This window comes from Oncorhynchus keta, chromosome 2, assembly GCF_023373465.1.
Source record: "Oncorhynchus keta strain PuntledgeMale-10-30-2019 chromosome 2, Oket_V2, whole genome shotgun sequence".
In the NCBI taxonomy this organism is placed as follows: domain Eukaryota; kingdom Metazoa; phylum Chordata; class Actinopteri; order Salmoniformes; family Salmonidae; genus Oncorhynchus; species Oncorhynchus keta.
The window spans coordinates 13,602,195-13,621,210 of record NC_068422.1 but is presented as its reverse complement, the minus strand read 5'-3'; the positions used below and the strand labels follow the sequence as shown (position 1 = coordinate 13,621,210).

Below are 19,016 nucleotides of genomic sequence, written 5' to 3'. Positions count from 1 at the left end.
ACTTCAGACTATATTCTGCTTGCTAGACGTATTATTATTATTTTGACTTGGTCCCGGACAAGGAGATAAGCATTAATGTCAAGCCCTGATACATCTCTTCCCACACATCACCTGCACTTCAGACATTGAGCAACTGGAGAAACTACATACTGTTAAAAGATTAACCACGTGGGAGTTGTGAAAGTGTCACACTCCTTGGAATCCTGGTCAGAATCTCTTACCCTCATAGCTGACCTGGACTGAGTTCAGTGAGCTGACCCATATCTTAGGAAACATTGCAGAGACTGTCTGTGTTTGCATGTAAACTGTCTGTGTGTGTCTGTGTGTTAACTCAGCCCTACATAGACCAGTGTTTACATAACACTATTACTGACAGTCTGGTCAGGGTGTTCCCCAGAGGTCAGTGTTATTACTCCATTGAAATGTGAATCAGCCAGACAGACCCTAGTGTCACTTAGCTTGTGTTATGACTTTCAGTTCTCCTAAAATATGCTGTAAGGGGTGATGGGCAATCACTCACTGCAAGGGTTAAATTGAACCAATCCTGTTCTGCCTCTTGTTTCTTACTGATGGGTTGATTGCTACTGACTGATGAGGACAGATACAATCCATCAACTGAAGCATACCGACAGAAACAGTCAGAGAGCGAGAAAGCGAGTGAAAGAGGGAGGGGGCAGTGGTTGATCTGCCTACACGAGAGAAATTGTGAGAGAGAGGGAGAGAGAGAGAGGAGCATTAGAGTAGCGCATTGAGAGAATATCAAAGCATGCATATCCTGGCAGACTTGGAGTCTGGTGGTTCATCTCTCCTGTAGCTCTCTGTGAACTAATAGACTGACATATGGGACGATAGTTAGTCTGTAGCATTCAGACCTTCCAGAGCTCCCTCAGCTCTGTCCTGCGTGGCTGATATTACATATGGCTTGTCTGAATGTGGAGACCCCCTCCGTCTGCAGGGACCGATTCAGATCAGGTGACTCGCTCGCTCACTCAGCACCCTCTTATTACCTTTGCTTGTTTGTGGTTCTGGAGTATCAATTTGTTGAGACATAGTATTTTGGGTAGGGTGTGGTTTAGACCCCTGTATAGGCCAACTGAGTGTATAGGCCAGATACATTAGGAGATTCTCCACTTATTCTGTTGTTTCTTCGGTTGTGGCTTTTTTGGCGGTGGCGCATTCAGTGAGACTTGTGATTCAGGGAGCGAGGGGCATTTCCATGTAAAAAGCTCCAATAGCACTAATATGTGAAGTTTATCAACTTTGGTGTCAAATGAAAGCTAAGATTCTATATTTTGGGGAAATGAATCCCTATATACAGTACTAGTCAAAGGTTTGGACACATCTACTCATTCAAGGGTTTTTCTTTATTTGTACTATTTCTACGTTGTAGAATAATAGTGAAGACATCGAAACTATGAAATAATACATATGGAATCATGTAGTAACCAAAAAAGTGTTAAACAAATCAAATATACTTGTATTTGAGATTCTTCAAAAAGTAGCTACCCTTTGCCTTGATGACAGCTTTGCACACTCTTGGCATTCTCTCAACCAGCGTCAATGCTTTTCCAACACTCTTGAAGGAGTTCCCACATATGCTGAGCACTTGTTGGCTGCCTTTCCTTCACTCTGCTGTCCAACTCATCCCAAACCAGCTCAATTGGGTTGAGGTCAGGTGATTGTGGAGGCCAGGCCATCTGATGCAGCACTCCATCACTCTCCTTCTTGGTCAAATAGCCTTTACACAGCCTGGAGGTGTGTTGGGTCATTGTTCTGTTGAAAAGCAAAATGATAGTCCCACTAAGCGCAAACCAGGTGGGATGGTGTATCGCTGCAAAATGCTGTGGTAGCCATGCTGGTTAAGTGTGCCTTGGGAACCACACATGCGGAGATCTTCTGTTCACCTACTCTGCGTTTCACAAAGACAGAGCTTGGAACCAAAAATAAAACATTTGGACTCATCAGACCAAAGGACAGATTTCCACCGGTCTAATGTTCATTGCTCGTTTCTTGGCCCAGGCAGGTCTCTTCTTCATATTGGTGTCCTTTAGTAGTGGTTTCTTTGCAGCAATTTGTCCATGAAGGCCTGATTCACGCAGTCTCCCCTGAACAGTTGATGTGTTTGATGATTTTACTAATAAAACAATTTAGTTTATGATTTATTAAGTGATTAAAACATGTAATTCTGTTACCAAATCAGTAACAGAATGACCAAAAAAACATTTAACAGAATGACTGCAACTGAATTGGCTACAATGGGAATTCATAGTAGTCACAAAGCCACAGTTGGGTCACCTGCTACTGTCCTTCCTTCCACTGGCATACTGTTGTGTTCAGCTCATAACTGTTTTCTTTCTGTCACATGGTCAAATCAAGACTGTTAAACCTCTCCCTCTCTCTCCAGTTAATGTCACCTCTCCCAGCTCTTACTGATACCTAACCATGCTCTTACTAACTGGCTCTTACTAACTGGCTCTTACTAACCGGCTCTTACTAACCTGACACCGAGCAATGCAAAACACTCACCAGAAAACATTTCTGTAACAGAATCCGTTCTATAATGTGGAAAATCAAACTTCTCTTTCGGTGTTGCTGTTAGACAAACTACTGCTGAAAAGCAGCATTTATTTTGACTATCCTGATATACAAAAAAAAAGTAATTATTTGAATAGTAAAATCTTTTCAAAATCCCATCCCTACGATACAGTAGAGTACAGTAAAGCACACGAGTACAGTATCATTTACAGTAGTGTACTGAACTATACTCTGTTTTACTGTACTGTGATGTCCAAACTTATGAAACCTAGACGTCTTTGATTGGTTCAGATTTGGTCTGGAACAAATTTGGTCTTGTTTGGGGGCAGAGCTTATTAGAATAATAGCCAGTGTGTAGAATTATACCCAAATATGCAAAGGAGGATATTAAATATTTGTACCTTTTTTGTGTACCTATTCAGGATACATCACCATGAAGAGAAAAATAAATATGTATTTCTGTATATTACAGATCAGGCAACCTTGATGTCATTCTGTTAATGTAATTTTCTTAACGGGTGTTAATCCACTTCACTTCACCTTCACTTACTGTAGTTCGATAACCAAAAGTTGTCATGTCATAGTTGACACTCCATTCTTTCTGCAGACATCTTCGAAAATTAATTCGGAGGAAATATTAACTTTTTTTTGGACAATGTGGTCACATAAAAATACTGAGGTGGACTTTACGGTCATTCTGTTACCACACATTATACTTCCACTGTACTTTGAGTAAATGTGTTTTTGTAACATTTTCAGTGTAAATTGTTAAAAGTAGTCCTTGTGCATAGAGTTGTACAGTTGAAGTCAGAAGTTTACATAGACTTAGGTTGGAGTCATTAAATCTCGTTTTTCAACCACTCCACACATTTCTTGTTAACTAACTTTAGTTTTGGCAAGTCAGTAATTCCACTTTGTGCATGACACAAGTACTTTTTCCAACAGTTGTTTACAGACAGATTATTTGACATATAATTCACTGTATCACAATTCCAGTGGGTCAGAGGTTTACATACACTAAGTTGACTGTGCCTTAAAACAGCTTGGAAATTTTCCATAAAATGATGCCATAGCTTTAGAAGCTTCTGATAGGCTAATTGACATCATTTGAGTCAATTGGAGGTGTACCAGTGGATGCATTTCAAGGCCTGCCTTCAAACTCAGTCCCTTTTTGCTTGACATCATGGGAAAGTCAAAAGAAATAAGCCAAGAACTCAGAAAAAAAATTGTAGACCTCTACAAGTCTGGTTCATCCTTGGGAGAAATTTCCAAAGGCCTGAAGGTACCAGGTTCATCTGTACAAAGAATAGTACGCAAGTATAACACCATGGGACCACGCAGCCGTCATACCGCTCAGGAAGGAGACGCGTTCTGTCTCCTGGAGATTAACGTACTTTGGTGCGAAAAGTGCAAATCAATCCCAGAACAACAGCAAAGAACCTTATGAAGATGCTGGAAGAAACATGTACAAATGTATCTATATCCACAGTAAAACGAGTCCTATATCGACATAACTTGAAAGGCTGCTCAGCAAGGAAGAAGCCACTGCTCCAAAACCGCCATAAAAAAATCCAGACTACGGTTTGCAACTGCACATGGGGACAAAGATCATACTTTTGGAGAAAGTCCTCTGGTCTGATGACATAAAAATAGAACTGTTTGGCCATAATGACCATCATTATGTTTGGAGGAAAAAGGCGGAGGCTTGCAAGCCGAAGAACACCATCCCAACCGTGAAGCACGGGGATGGCAGCATTGTGTTTTGGGGGTGCTTTGCTGCAGGAGGGACTGGTGCACTTAATAAACTAGATGGCATCATGAAGAGGGAAATTGATGTGGATATATTGAAGCAACATATCAAGACATCAGTTAAAAGCTTGGTCGCAAATGGGTCTTCCAAATGAAAAATGACCCCAAGCATACTTCCAAAGTTGTGGCAAGATGGCTTAAGGATAACAAAGTCAAGGTATTGGAGTGGCCATCACAAAGCCCTGACCTCAACCCTATAGAAAATATGTGAGCAGAACTGAAAAAGCGTGTGAGAGCAAGGAGGCCTACAAACCTGACTCAGTTACACCAGCTCTGTTAGGAGGAACTTATTGTGAGAAGCTTGTGGAAGGATACCCAAAATGTTTGATCCAAGTTAAACAATTTAAAGGCAATGCTACCAAATACTAATTGAGTGTATGTACACTTCTGACTTTCCCACTGGGAATTTGTTGAAAGAAAGCTGAAATAAATCATTCTCACTACTATTATTCTGACATTTCACATTCTTAAAATAAAGTGGTGATCCTAACTGACCTAAGACAGACAATACATTTTTACTAGGATTAAATGTCAGGAATTGTGAAAAACGGAGTTTAAATGTATTTGGCTAAGGTGTATGTAAACTTCTGACTTCAACTGTATGGTTTGTTAAACTTTGCAATGATTGGTTTTTGTTTGGCTGTCTTTTAAAGTGAAAAATCGTAATCCGTGTCATTCTGTTACTGTGGAATTGCCCAAAGTGGATGGGAGTTTGCTCAGAATAACTCAGAGGTCACAGGCTACTCAGCATTCTGTTAATGCAATGATGTGTCACATTGGGAGGTTTCGCCACTCTAAATTGTACAACTCAATGCATGTTCTGTATTGAGGTAGTAGGGTTGTTTTTGATCTGGGGAATCAATTTGGTCTCTTGGTTGCAGTAATGATGTTTATTGTAACAGGAAGGAAACACAGAGCTGTTATGGTAATCAATGTAGTCAAGTACATTTGAGCTTTTTTCGCTGTTAAAAAATAATAATTCTCGCATGTTTAGCCATTTGAGATAAAATCGCAATTCTGCCTGATTTCTGTTCCTGTACAATTTTCCAAGGACCAAAGAATGAAACAGTTTTAAGGAATGACATTATTGTTCAGATAAGGGATTAAAGTGAGACCAGTCACGTTCTCAATGAATGGACGGACTGGGTTAGCAGAGGACATTCCTTTGGTCAGTTTTATGTGGTCACACTGCTGGCTAGAGTGGAAACGAGTAGTAGTTGTTGGTGGCCGTGGGGGTCCTAACTCCCCTGGTATGTGTCTAGCGGTCTATCAGAACCGCAATCTGCTCCGAAACCTCAGTTACTCATGATGACTCCAGACCCTCCAATGCAGGCCGTCTGGTTGTTTACTGAAGGGTCTACCCTTCTCTCTCTCTCTTCTCCAACAGTCCTTCAGCTGAGGCTACAGCAGAGACGTACCCGTGAGCAGCTGGTAGACCAGGGCATAATGCCACGTGAGTATGGGCACTGCCACTTCATATAGTCATAATGTAATTATCTGTCTGTTGATGAAGCTGACATGTGTTTCTGTCCATGCAGCTCTAAAGAGCCCAGCAGCATTCCATGAGCAGATACGTAGCCTGGAGAGAGCCCGGGTAAGAGCTCACTCAGCCTTGCAAATACATTCCTTTAATATATTCAGTAACTTCTTACATTGAAATTACTTGACAATGCCCTGACCCCCTGTGCCCTTCCCCAGACTGAGAACTTCCTGAAGCACAAGATTTGCAGCCGACCAGAGAGATCTGAGCTGGTCAGAATGCACATCCTCAAGGAGACTGGGGCAGAGCCCTCCTTGCAGGCCACCCAGATGAAGCTGAAGAGGGCCAGGCTGGCTGACGACCTGAATGAGAAGCTGGCTCAGCGCCCCGGTCCCATGGAACTGGTAGAAAAGAACATTCTGCCTGTAGAACCCAGCATCAAGGAGGCCATCATTGGTGAGGGAGAGGAGAGAGAGAGAGGGAGGGGTTGAGAGGAAGATGGTGATATGGAGCCGTATGTATCAATTCTTAGTGTAGGAGTGCTGATTTATGATCAGTTTTGTCTTTCTGGCTCATAATGAATAAGATTAGATGGACAGTCGAAATCTGATCCTAGATCAGCACTAAACGGGCCCAGATCACACAATTCTTAGGCCTCTTCATTCACCTTTCTCTCTTTTTAACGTGGCCCTTAGTTAGTGTTCTGTATTAATGTTGACTGTGTTGGTCCTTCAGTAAACTACCCCAAAGCACTGGACGCCTACGGGTTTGAGGAGGACAGCGGGGATGCCCCGTCTCCAGAGCAGCCGGCCAGCCACGAGTCCCAGGCCGCCGCACCCTCCCTTGTGGAACTCCGGGCCCTGGAGACCCCCTGTCCATCACCGCTGCCCACCATAACCAACAACCATACCATCCTACAGGTAGGGACTAGAGAGGATCTTTATCCACTCAAATATCCTCTTGTAGGACAATATATATGCTTCATCATACCTAGTGTTGCAAAGGGAGGGTATATTACGGGACACTTTCTAAGTTGACCAGTAAACTACCAGAATTTTGGTAGCTTTCAATGTTTTTGGGGAATTGTAAAATGATGTCTAGTGGCTTTTTAGGTTTCTGTAATTAAAATAATCATATAGCATGATTCAAAAAAATGTATGACAAAGCTGTAAAACATAAATATAAACCAGTAACTTATTCAATACCATTGGTGTCCCATGTAGATCAGTGGGTAGAGCGTGGCACTTGCAACGCTGTGGGTTTGATTCCCATGGGGGACCAGTATGAAAATGTATGCACTCACTACTGTAAGTTGCTCTGGATAAGAGCATCTGCTCAATTACTAAAATGTAAATGTAATAATGTGTTTTAATTTGAGGGTTTCAACATGGAACATCCTTTATAATTTTTATACACTTATTTATTATTTATTACTATGTCAATATGACTTTGTTGTAAATGTTTTGGCGCCAAACTAGCAGTTGTGAAAAAGTTAGTTGAAACGTTGCAGAATTAATAGAAAAAATAATGCCATTGTTAATTAGATGCTTTTTTCATTAATTAGGCAGTTTTCTCTTGAACCATACGGTCTAGCCACTGGAAATGCATAGACAATATGGACACAGGTATAAAAAATGAATATTATAAATTACTGAAGATTCCGTTAACTTTGGTAAATTACTGGTAGCTTTGCGTCCCTAATATATTTTTTATTTATTTTACCTTTATTTAACTAAGTCAGTTAAGAACAAATTCTTATTTTCAATGACGGCCTAGGAACAGTTAACTGCCTTGTTCAGGGGCAGTCTACCCCTGAAGGATTGTAATAATTCAGAATTGAGCTAAATAAAATTAACATGAAACATAGGCTTACCTGTCATGACTGAAATGTTAATGTTTTCCTCTCTTCTTTTTCTGTTCCAGCCCTTCCCTGTTGTCACCCAGTCAACAGCAGACTTCCTCAAAGCTCTCTCCACCAATGAGCCACCAGTTAGTCGCCCAGCTCCCGCACCTCAGCCAATCACCACTGTTGCTTCTCAAAAGCCAGGGCCCACCCTAGTGAAAGTAAGCAGGCACATTATTCTGTCTACTGTTTAGTGATGTAGACTTTCCAAAAATACAAGTTCACATGGAGCTTTTATTTCAGTCTTAGAACTAGCATTGAATCCAAATTGCTGAATAAATAAAGGTGTTTTACATTTTTTAAATCTTTCTGTACTCAAATCTGAATTGAATCATCTTCCAGTTATTGAAAAATACAGTGCTTAAGTCACTTCTAAACACATATTGTCAGAGTTGACCCTTAAAACAAGTATAAGACTAACCAAACTACTATAACCTGTGAAATGGGAGACAACACACAGCCAATCAGCCAATCAGTTGTACTAAAAGACACCAACTGACCTTTCTGCCTTTCTGCAGACGGACCCTGTACTTTACCTGTACTTTACCTGGGTTCATTTCTTCAGTTCTTAACTGGATTGTGCCCAGTGGTAAAAACATAACTTTTAACCCAAAAAGGAAATCCTTTTTTTAGATGACTATTGTTTTTATGTCAATGTATTTTAGTTTTTTGTTTAGCATCTTGTGTCATATTGTTATGCAATTATGTCTTATATAAATAACTTGTAGCTTTGAAGCATGTGCATCTTCTTTATCTTGCCGTTTCTCCTCCTCTCATCCCACAGCAGAGCCAGCCCAGGCAGCCCGGGGAGAGGAATCACAGTAAGAAGGGCAAGGAGCCCAAGCCCCGGATCAAGAAGTTAAAGTACCACCAGTACGTCCCCCAGGACCAGAAACAGGAGGCCAGCGAAGCCCCCATGGACTCATCTTACGCCAAGATCCTCCACCAGCAGCAGCTGTTCCTCCAGCTGCAGATCCTCCACCAGCAGCAGCAGCACTATAACTACCACACCATCCTCCCAGCACCCTTAAAGTAGGATATTACTGTATTTTCAGGGACAAAGTATGTTCATAATCACTTCTGACACTCCAGGGGCAAATCCTAAGTTCTACTTTGTCAATGGGAGACCAAGTGAAAATGTTATTTAAATGGACCGGATCCGTCTACCTGTTGTTCAAACTAAGGTTTACAAGAGAACGTTATGTTAGCTGGAAAGTACCTAAAAAGCGAACTCCAGCTGTTGTTGTTTCCAATGGCCCAAATGGCAAATGGACAATTAGCTAGTTTCCAATAACAAATCCTCTGTAATGATATTAATAACCTGCAGGATGTTGTCTAAGTGGGAGTCCAAGGCCCATTAGAACTGTGTATGTCAGTTATTGTTGGAACTCTGCATTGTTCCATTTACTGACTGTGTACTGAGGCACCAGGCAGAGGAACCTCCTTAGTTCCCTTCATATTGCTAACACTCTTTCTCTCTCTCTCCCACATTTCCCTTCTCCCTCCTTCGTCATCTCTCACTCCACCATCTTTACTCTCCCTCCTTCTCCTTGTTTTGCTTCCTCTCTTCCTTCTTCAGGCCTGTAGCTGAGGGTCAGAGCAGCACTGTGAACGGTCTGCCAACCTCTATAGTGGTGTCCCTGCCGCCTGCTGTCACTGTCCCGCCTCCCACCCCTGTCCGCCCAAACAGCCTATCCAACCGCAAGCCTGGCCACCTGCCCCCCAACCTGGAGGACATGAAGGTGGCCGAGTTGAAACTGGAGCTGAAGTGCCGAAGCCTCCCTGTGTCAGGGACCAAGACTGATCTCATTGAGAGGCTGAGGCCTTACCAGGAGAGCACCAGCACCCCAGCTCTGACCCCCGGCCCGAACACCCTTCCATCCTCAGTCCCCACGGAGGTCAGCTCATCCCCCACACTTTTCCTAGCTGCCCATCAGTTGGCACCAGAGAGCATGAGCTCCACACCCCCAGTATCCCCAATCCCCACATACCTCTCCACCTTTAGAGACAACAGAGGGGTGTCCGATCTATTTTGCGACCCCCAGAGGGTTAGTCCCGGTCGTGCAGGCGTGGGGATGTCCCCCCTGAGGCCGGGTGTCCCGGAGGAGAATGACCCGCGGCTCCATGAGAAGGAGCGTCAAATCAAGGAGCTGATGAGGAAGCTGGAGCAGGAGCAGAGGCTCGTGGAGGAGCTGAAGATGCAGCTGGAGGTGGAGAAGACCCAGCTTCTAGAGGGACCCTCTACAGACCCTGTCCCCATGATCCAGATCTCCAAGGTCAAACTGGAAGACAGGGTCCTCCCTAACTGCTCAGCCATGGTTACTGCAAACATGGCTCTACAGACTCACCCTCACTCTCTTTCCACTGTGGTGAAGCTGGAGGATGTGCTCTGCAACTCCCAGCCCCCGCACCAGCCCTACCTCACCCCCACCCTGCCCCAGTTCTTTATCAGCCACCAGGGGGCAGTGTCCCAGGTTGTAGGTCAGCCTGGCACCCAGACCCTGCCTGTCCTCCAGGCTACGATATCAAATCAAGCCCCAGGCCTGATCCAGGCCTCAGTGCCCCAGGTACACACCACCAAGATGGAGACTCTGCAAGCCTCAACTCAACAGCAGATACTTAATCATAACCACATGCTGCAGGTAAGTCAGATCACACCATGGACCAGTTCCTGGAAAATATGGATCTGAAACCTGCTTGAAATGAGATCTAGTAGAATTGGTGATGAAGTTAAGGTTAACCCCTTATTGTGTGTCTCTCTTCTATAGACTTTCACAGCGTGCAACGGCCCTGGCTCTGGGATGGTGGAGAACCAGACAGGGCCTGACATGCATCCCCAGTGTTTCCTGAGAAGCTCCCCAGATAACAGACTCTCTCCCCGGGGGGCTTCACCCAACCCCATCCTCTCCAATAGGCCTGTCAACAAGGTACACTTAGGTGTATTATTGGGAAAACATCATCCTCTAGGCTAAATGTGATGCAAAATACACATTGTAGACCATCAACCTTTCCAGTTCCGCTTTCTCCCTCAAATCCTGTTAAATCTTACATTGGTTATATGAGTCGTTGTTATAGACAAGGTAGGCTGTGATGGTTATAGACAAGACAGGCTGTGGTGGTTAGAGACAAGGCAGGATGTGGTGGTTAGAGACAAGGCAGGCTGTGGTGGTTATAGACAAGGCAGGCTGTGGTGGTTAGAGACAAGGCAGGCTGTGGTGGTTAGAGACAAGGCAGGCTGTGGTGGTTAGAGACAAGGCAGGCTGTGGTGGTTAGAGACAAGGCAGGCTGTGGTGGTTAGAGACAAGGCAGGCTGTGGTGGTTAGAGACAAGGCAGGCTGTGGTGGTTAGAGACAAGGCAGGCTGTGGTGGTTAGAGACAAGGCAGGCTGTGGTGGTTAGAGACAAGGCAGGCTGTGGTGGTTAGAGACAAGGCAGGCTGTGGTGGTTAGAGACAAGGCAGGCTGTGGTGGTTAGAGACAAGGCAGGCTGTGGTGGTTAGAGACAAGGCAGGCTGTGGTGGTTAGAGACAAGGCAGGCTGTGGTGGTTAGAGACAAGGCAGGCTGTGGTGGTTAGAGACAAGGCAGGCTGTGGTGGTTAGAGACAAGGCAGGCTGTGGTGGTTAGAGACAAGACGAGGCAGGCTGTGGTGGTTAGAGACAAGGCAGGCTGTGGTGGTTAGAGACAAGGCAGGCTGTGGTGGTTAGAGACAAGACGAGGCAGGCTGTGGTGGTTATAGACAAGACGAGGCAGGCTGTGTTTGTTCAGTGTTTTTATATTCTTTCTCTTCCTCCATTTCCCCTCTCAGTCTCCATCCCAGCCCAGCTTCATCCTCCAGCCCTCCTCCCTCGTGACCCAGCCCCCCATGACCAGGGAGCCCCCTCGCTACGAGGATGCAGTCATACAGACACGCAACCTAAAGCAGGCCAACAACCTCACACAGGTGAACGCACATACTCATACAGTGGTGTAAAGTACTTAAGTAAAAATACTTTCAAGTAGTTTTGGAGGTATCTGTACTTTACTATTTCTATTTTTTAAAACGTTTACTTCACCACTTTCCTAAAGAAAATATTGTACTTTTTACTCCGTACATTTTACCTGACAACCAAAAGTACTCGTTACATTTTGAATGCTTAGCAGGACAGGAAAATTGTCCAATTCACAGACTTATCAAAAGATTTGGCGGACTCACTAAACACACATGCGTTTGTAAATTATGTCTGAGTGTTGTAGTGTTCCCAAGTCTAAAAAAAGGAGGAGTTCGGAATTCGGCCACCAGCTGCATCGAGTACTGCAGTGCATCTCCTCCTCATGGACTGCACCAAATTTGCCAGTTCTTGCTGTGAGATGTTACTCCACTCTTTCTGCAAGTTCCCAGACATTTCTGGGGTGAATGGCCCTAGCCCTTACCCTCCGATCCAACAGGGTCCCAGACGTGCTCAATGGGATTGAGATCCGGGCTTTTCACTGGCCATGGCAGAACATTGACATTCATGTCTTGCAGGAAATCACGCACAGAACGAGCAGTATGGCTGGTGGCATTGTCATGCTGGAGGGTCATGCCAGGATGAGCCTGCCGGAAGGGTACCACATGAGGGAGGAGGATGTCTTCCCTGTAACCTATCGCATTGAGATTGCCTGCAATGACAACAAGCTCAGTCCGATGATGCTGTGACACACCGCCCCAGACCATGACGGACCCTCCACCTCCAAATCGATCCCGCTCCAGAGTATAGGCCTCAGTGTAACGCTCATTCCTTCGACGATAAACGCGAATCCGTCAATTACCCCTGGTGAGACAAAACCGCAAATCGTCAGTGAAGAGCACTTTTTGCCAGTCCTGTCTGGTCCAGCGACGATGGGTTTGTTGCCAGTGATGTCTGGTGAGGACCTGCCTTACAACAGGCCTACAAGCCCGCAGTCCAGCCTCTCTCGGCCTATTGCGGACAGGCTGAGCACTGATGGAGGGATTGTACTTTCCTGGTGTAACTCAGGCAATTGTTGTTGCCATCCTGTACCTGTCCTGCAGGTGTGATGTTTGGATGTACCGATCCTGTGCAGGTGTTGTTATATGTGGTCTGCCACTGCGAGGACGATCAGCTGTCCGTCCTGTCTCCCTATAGCGCTGTCTTAGGCATCTCACAGTACGGACATTGCAATTTATTGCCCTGGCCACATCTGCAGTCCTCATGCCTCCTTGCAGCATGCCTGAGACACGTTCACGCAGATGAGCAGGGACCCTGGGTATCTTTCTTTTTATGTTTTTCAGAGTCAGTAGAAAGGCTTCTTTAATGTCCTAATTTTTGTTCTGTAAGCTGTTAGTTTCTTAACGACCGTTTCACAGGTGCATGTTCATTAATTGTTTATGGTTCATTGAACAAGCATGGGAAACAGCGTTTAAACCCTTTACAATGAAGATCTGTGAAGTTATTTTGATTTTTACGATTTATATTTGAAAGACAGGGTCCTGAAAAAAGGGACTTTTCTTTTTTTGATGAGTTTAGTATTTTACTGGGTGAATTTCACTTTTACTTGAGTCATTTTCTATTAAGGTATATTTTACTTTAGTATGATAATTGGGTACTTTTTCCACTACTGCACTCATACAATAACACACACGCATTCATAAATATATGAGGTGCTCTCCGAAGTCCCGAGGGAATGTATTGCTATTGGTCACACCTCAGAGACTGTAATGCTGTTGGTCATGCATCTCCACCCCCTTACCTTATTGTCTCTTTCTCAGGTTTCCACGGCAAATAGCCAGCAGATGGACGACCTATTTGACATCCTGATTCAGAGTGGAGGTGAGAGTTCACAGCATCAGGAAAGGTTTACACCTTTAGCTCCTTGTCCTAACCCTGAGGGGACTGACTTAGTAATGACTATCTGGTCTTTTCATCTCTGTAAACAGTGATAAGGCTGCACTTTCTTTTTCGACATTAACATTAAAGAAGCCTGTGTTTTAATATAACTGATGAATTTCTCCCCATCTTCTGTTTCGTCCAGAGATCACTCCTTTCATCCAGCAGCCGGACCTTCTGTCTCTCAGCACCAAGACTGTTCCTGTCACAGCCAACATCACTACCCTCCCTGTCAACACCGCCCTGTCCAGGCCTCCTCCACAGATCCAGGTTGCTCCCCCTCCCATCTCGCCCGTCGACCCCCTCCATCTCCCAAGCCTGGCCTCCATGACCTCAGACAAGCTGTTGGAGGCCTTCCTTGAGGGAACCCTGAACGATCTGTCCCCAACCACGGACCCCCGCACCCTGGGTCTGATCGAGGATCTGCAGTCCCAGCTTCTGGATCAACCCTACTCCCCCATGGACACCTCGGAGCTGTCCTTCTGCGACTCCATGTCTCCCCCCTCCTCCCTCAATATGGGCATGTCTGACACAGCCCTGGACAACATGGAGTGGCTGGACCTAACCATGCCGCCCGGCCCCGCGGGGGGGCTTACACCACTGGGGATTCCTTCAGACTTCCTGGATACACACGACCTGCAGCTGCATTGGGACTGATGGAGAGATGGCTGAGGACAAGGATGGAGTGGAAAGGAGGAAAAGGATGGAGGGACCAAGAGAAGAGGAGGATAGCAGTGGTTGAGGAAATGAAAAAGGATGGAGGGACCAAGAGAAGAGGAGGATAGCAGTGGTTGAGGAAATGAAAAAGGATAGAGGCACTCAACATAAGAAATCCGGACTTGGTTAGTCAGGTTATAGTCCTGGTGCATTTTAAAACTTTATTTTTTAATACAAAATTGTCTTGTTTATTTTTTGCTACCATGTCCTAGGATTGGCCAGCCGGTGATGGGGGCATTGGGTGTTGCTTAATAGAGTAGTTGGGCCAGAGCCAAATGAACAAGGATGCCGACATTATGGAAATATCCTGTAAATGATGGAGATATTTCAATCAGAACAAGGTTAGATGTTCCCTCAGCCCTCCTGGAGTTTTCATTGGGTTGAACTCCTGACAACTCCTGACAGTCAGCCTGTAAGGCGGTCAGCTTGCCTTGCAGTGAACACGTGGATGTGTTAACTTATGACTGATGTGAAACGCATGCTATTACAGGGTCTTCATCTACAGCCATTTCTCTGTGGACGCATGCTGTTTGGTTATTACAGATCTGTTGTACACAAGCCACGACAGACAGCATAACTGACAGATGTAAACCTGACAGAGTACAAGGCTGTGTTTAACACTGGTCTTTTATTGCAACATACCTATATTTGGGGTTTCTGACCCTTCTGATACATATTGTATTGGTTGAGACAGTTGGACTATTTTAAGCAATGAACTGAACTGACGACGAGAACAAAATCACTCCTATTGGACAAGGAGGAGTAGTCTCCTCCCACTATGAGCTATGCACTAAGGAGGCGGGCCTTACATCGCCTTCATCTCACAAGGAAATGTGAATCACAGATAATGATTTTGTAGATTTAATGGTTTATTGAAACAATGTTGATCCACTTGTTGGTTATCTCAGTGTACTAGCGCCTTCAGTTCAAGTCTAAGTTGATCCATCTGAATGTAAATGGAGACTTTACATTGTTGGCAGCTTTATCTTCTGAAAGACAACTGATGTATCAGTGGAGAGGGACCAAATATGGTATCACACAGCTACACTACATACAGGTTAATGTGTGTACTTACTATATGCTAGCCTGGTTCCATTTCTGTTTGTGCTCTTGCCAACTCTGTTACTCATTGTCAAGCCAGATATGTTTGGCATAGCAATGAGTGACAAGAAGTTGGCATGATAGCCTGAGTGCCAGTCTTTTTGTGCCAACTGTATTCTTCCGTGTTTGACATGTTTTAATGTGGCTGCATGACCTCTGGAGAACAGAGGTGTTATACTTTTCTGTCTGTCCTGAATTCTGTCTGTCAACTCTCTGCACTTTGTCTCTGTGTGTCAGTGGTTCTGTCTCTGTGTGAGAAAGTATGCATGTGTCTAGAGCTAGGCGAAATGGCCTAAAACCAGGGGCGCAACTTTGGTTTTAGAAGTGGGGGGGACATAATAATTACTATTAATTATATATTTTTTTAATCCAGTCGAATAATCACATTCAAATGATAAAACGGAGGGACAAAAAAGCAATTTCAGAATGTGGGGGAGACATGTCTCCCCCATCCCCAGTGAAAGTTGCGCCCCTGCCTAAAACTAATTTCTATTATTTTTCAAACTTATGGCCCAATATATATCAAAACACATTTTTATGTTTTCTCTAAGCTTTGTTGTACAATTACATGTCATATACACTACATTTAAAACAGTTACCAATAGTCTAATCAATTCAGAGCTTGGTAAATTATACAGAGGCTGAACATATGCCTCCCACAAACATGAGACCCACTAATATTTACATTATTTTATCAAAATAGTTGTACTTGCTTTTATTGCAATTATCACTGATCTGGATTTCAGGTCTGTCTATAAAAAGGCACTTTTTGTTACAAATGTAACCATAACCATGCATAATGCACATTCACTAATCATGTAGCAGGCATTATAGAAAATGATTCTATTGGACTAAAATGCTGCTAGCGTTACCGTAATGCGTGCGACAAACTGAGCATACATTTTCCAGAATGAATGTTCATTGTTACATCTGTTTTAGAAGTGTCTTCTCTGCACGAAATTTGAAGAGTTGAAACGGTTCGAAAGGTTTACAACTTCTCTATTACAGTAAAATAGTATCTCCATGTGTTTCAGTGTCCATATGACTGATTTATGTTGGACCAAACCTCAAATGCAAATAACGAGTTGAAACCATTTGACAGAGAGGAAGAAGTGATATCTCATCGTTGTTGTTGTGAGTGGTGGCGGGAGGTCCTTGGGAGAAAGAGGTGAAGCGAGAGGCTTCACTCTCGCCAAAATCTATCCAAAATAAGCGCAATGCATTTCTATGCGCTTATTTTGAACCTGAGCTTGTCGCCTGCCTTCCCGCTTTTGTGACAACGACTCCCATTGTTAGGGCTGAGACATGATGATCTCTTCATTATATACAGATCTCTGGTGTAAATGGGAAGGAGCGAACGAGACGAGATCAAAAAGACAACATGAGAACAAGCGGACATAAATGCTCATAAAAATGAAAAATAAAACTTGATTTAACTCGAATTAATGTTAAAAACAAGAATTCGATATATCGCCCAGCCCTATATGTCTGTCTATAAGTAAGAGTCCCTTATGTCTGTGTGTCTGCATGTGTGTCAGGGTGTCTTCTTGAATGCACGTTTTAATAAGTGTCTGATATCGGGCTATATTTGTCTCTGTCGCTGAGTTGGCTGCAACTCATTTGAGTCCTCTTCATTTCTATGAAGTTGGACGTTCATCAGACAGCACTATCTTTGCCAAGTGAGCACATTTTACAGGCTGAGATTTTAAAAGGTTTGGCTCACAGAATAGCTTTTCTCTGACTGTTCCATCTGTCCTGTTTGGTTATATGGTCAAAACGCATACAGACACCCCCAGTGGTGTGCCCAGCATACAGGCTCAACTACAAGGGACTACGCTGTAGCTTCTGGCATAGCTACCATTTTGTGGATGAATTCTACCATGAATATGATGATTATATGTATGAAACATTGAAACTAGGGTTGTGTAGTTCTTCTACCTGGCATATTATGCCAAACGAGTTACGAATATTCAGTATCTCAATCCAAATATTATTCTGATCAATATTGTATAGAATTAATACGGTTGTCCTGTACAGCACTTTAGAATACCATGGCTTTTATTTTTCTGTCATTGTTCGAACAATCATTCTTATCCAACAAGTCAGACATTAATAATCACCTCTGGGCAGGTAATAATGCCAAATACTGTACACACGGTCTCTGGCCATTGGGAACCAAATATTCGTAACGGTGGTTTAGAGCTAGTAAGGAATTATTTGTTTTTCAATTGTTCAATTGTTGCCTAACATCAGTTAATATCTACTGTTGACCAACAAAAATTATCGTATTTCTAAAATGTTACAAAATCATTCAAAAATATACGTAAGAGGAATATTACTGTAAATTACTGTAAAGATTACTGGCCAATTGTGCGCCGCCCTATGGGACTCCCGATCACGGCCGGTTGTGACACAGCCTGGGAACGAACCAGGGTCTGTAGTGACGCCTCTAGCACTGAGATGCAGTGCCTTAGACCAGTTGGTGCATTTTTTTTATTTTGTCAGTACTTTATAGAACGAGATGTCAGAGTACAGCAGATTTGTCTTCAGCACCTGTCATATCAACATGTTGATCATTGCAAGCAAATATTGATTTGGGCCTACCTAATTCTGTGTTTTCTGTACTGTACTGTCTCGCATTCAACCGCTGTTCTTTGTCTGAATTGTTGTAACTAGTAAGACATCTGCCAAGTCTCTGTCATCCTCTGTATGCCATACATACATTTTGCACATTGTGTACATATTTATATAGATGTCATGCATATTTTTATACATGTGTAGCACAGCCATGTGCTATTTTGTAAATAATATGAAACAATATGTTTATATATGTACTGTATGCTTTTAGGCGTCAATAAAACGTGGTTTATTGTGAAAGTCTCCTAACATCTGTGGCTGGAGGCTCACGTGTGATTCGGTTATGGCCTGCTGAGATTATTGTGACCGTACATTTTTACTGTGAATATCTTTTGAACTGTTCACCTGTCAAAGCAAACGGCATCAAACTCCATTGTATTATTATGTAAAAGTAGTAAAACATTTTAGGAATTATTACATTTAGAAGTGATAACATGTAGTTCCACAAGATTAATCAAAACACTTGAAGGAGAAAAGAACATTGTTGTAAATAATCCAGTCTGTCAACAACATTTGTCAGGTTTATTCGGGGGCGTTGACCTTTTTCACAGTAAAGAAAGAGGGAAGTAGAATATACAGGCCAGTTGCATGACCAATACGTTGATTAGGCTTCAATAGTACCATTCTGATACACTCTCTGGGAAGTACCAACATATATTCTCTCCAGAATATGCATTAACTGAGTTTACAAGCACGATGAAGCTCTGAACAGGCTGCAAGAAACATTCCCAGTTGAAACAGAGCCCAGTACCCTGAAGGGAAGCAGAAAAAACGGACAAGCACACTAGGCTACTTACAGTGATGCCCAAGACCAGCTGTAAAATTGAGACAATATTCCTTCCGCCTCCCCCCAAAACAATCTAGATTCTATTGTCCCCAAGTAACTGTTCTTCTCTATGAAGTAAGGATAGAATTAGCCAATGGTAAATAAGATACATGGACAATGAAATGACAATATAAAAGAGGAAATA

General features: G+C 43.5%; 1 protein-coding gene across 1 annotated transcript; it reads left to right on the top strand.

Moving 5' to 3' along the window:
• Window positions 1–651: 651 nt before the first annotated feature.
• On the top strand, window positions 652–18,274 carry LOC118397009 (myocardin-related transcription factor B-like). The gene is made up of 12 exons (XM_035791401.1): window positions 652–972; window positions 5,732–5,797; window positions 5,883–5,938; window positions 6,043–6,280; window positions 6,560–6,744; window positions 7,748–7,888; window positions 8,512–8,759; window positions 9,307–10,369; window positions 10,496–10,654; window positions 11,532–11,666; window positions 13,473–13,533; window positions 13,736–18,274. Exons 1-12 carry the CDS (start codon window positions 918–920, stop codon window positions 14,245–14,247), a joined length of 2,919 nt encoding a protein of 972 aa, XP_035647294.1. The 5' UTR covers window positions 652–917; the 3' UTR covers window positions 14,248–18,274.
• Window positions 18,275–19,016: the final 742 nt, after the last annotated feature.

Excerpts from the sequence above, each read along its gene's own strand:
- LOC118397009 (XM_035791401.1), top strand. The coding sequence starts at position 918 with ATGGCTTGTCTGAATGTGGAGACCCCCTCCGTCTGCAGGGACCGATTC. Across the intron at positions 973-5,731 it reads CAGGGACCGATTCAGATCAG|TCCTTCAGCTGAGGCTACAG; the intron begins GTGACTCGCTCG and ends CTTCTCCAACAG. Across the intron at positions 6,745-7,747 it reads ACAACCATACCATCCTACAG|CCCTTCCCTGTTGTCACCCA; the intron begins GTAGGGACTAGA and ends TTTCTGTTCCAG.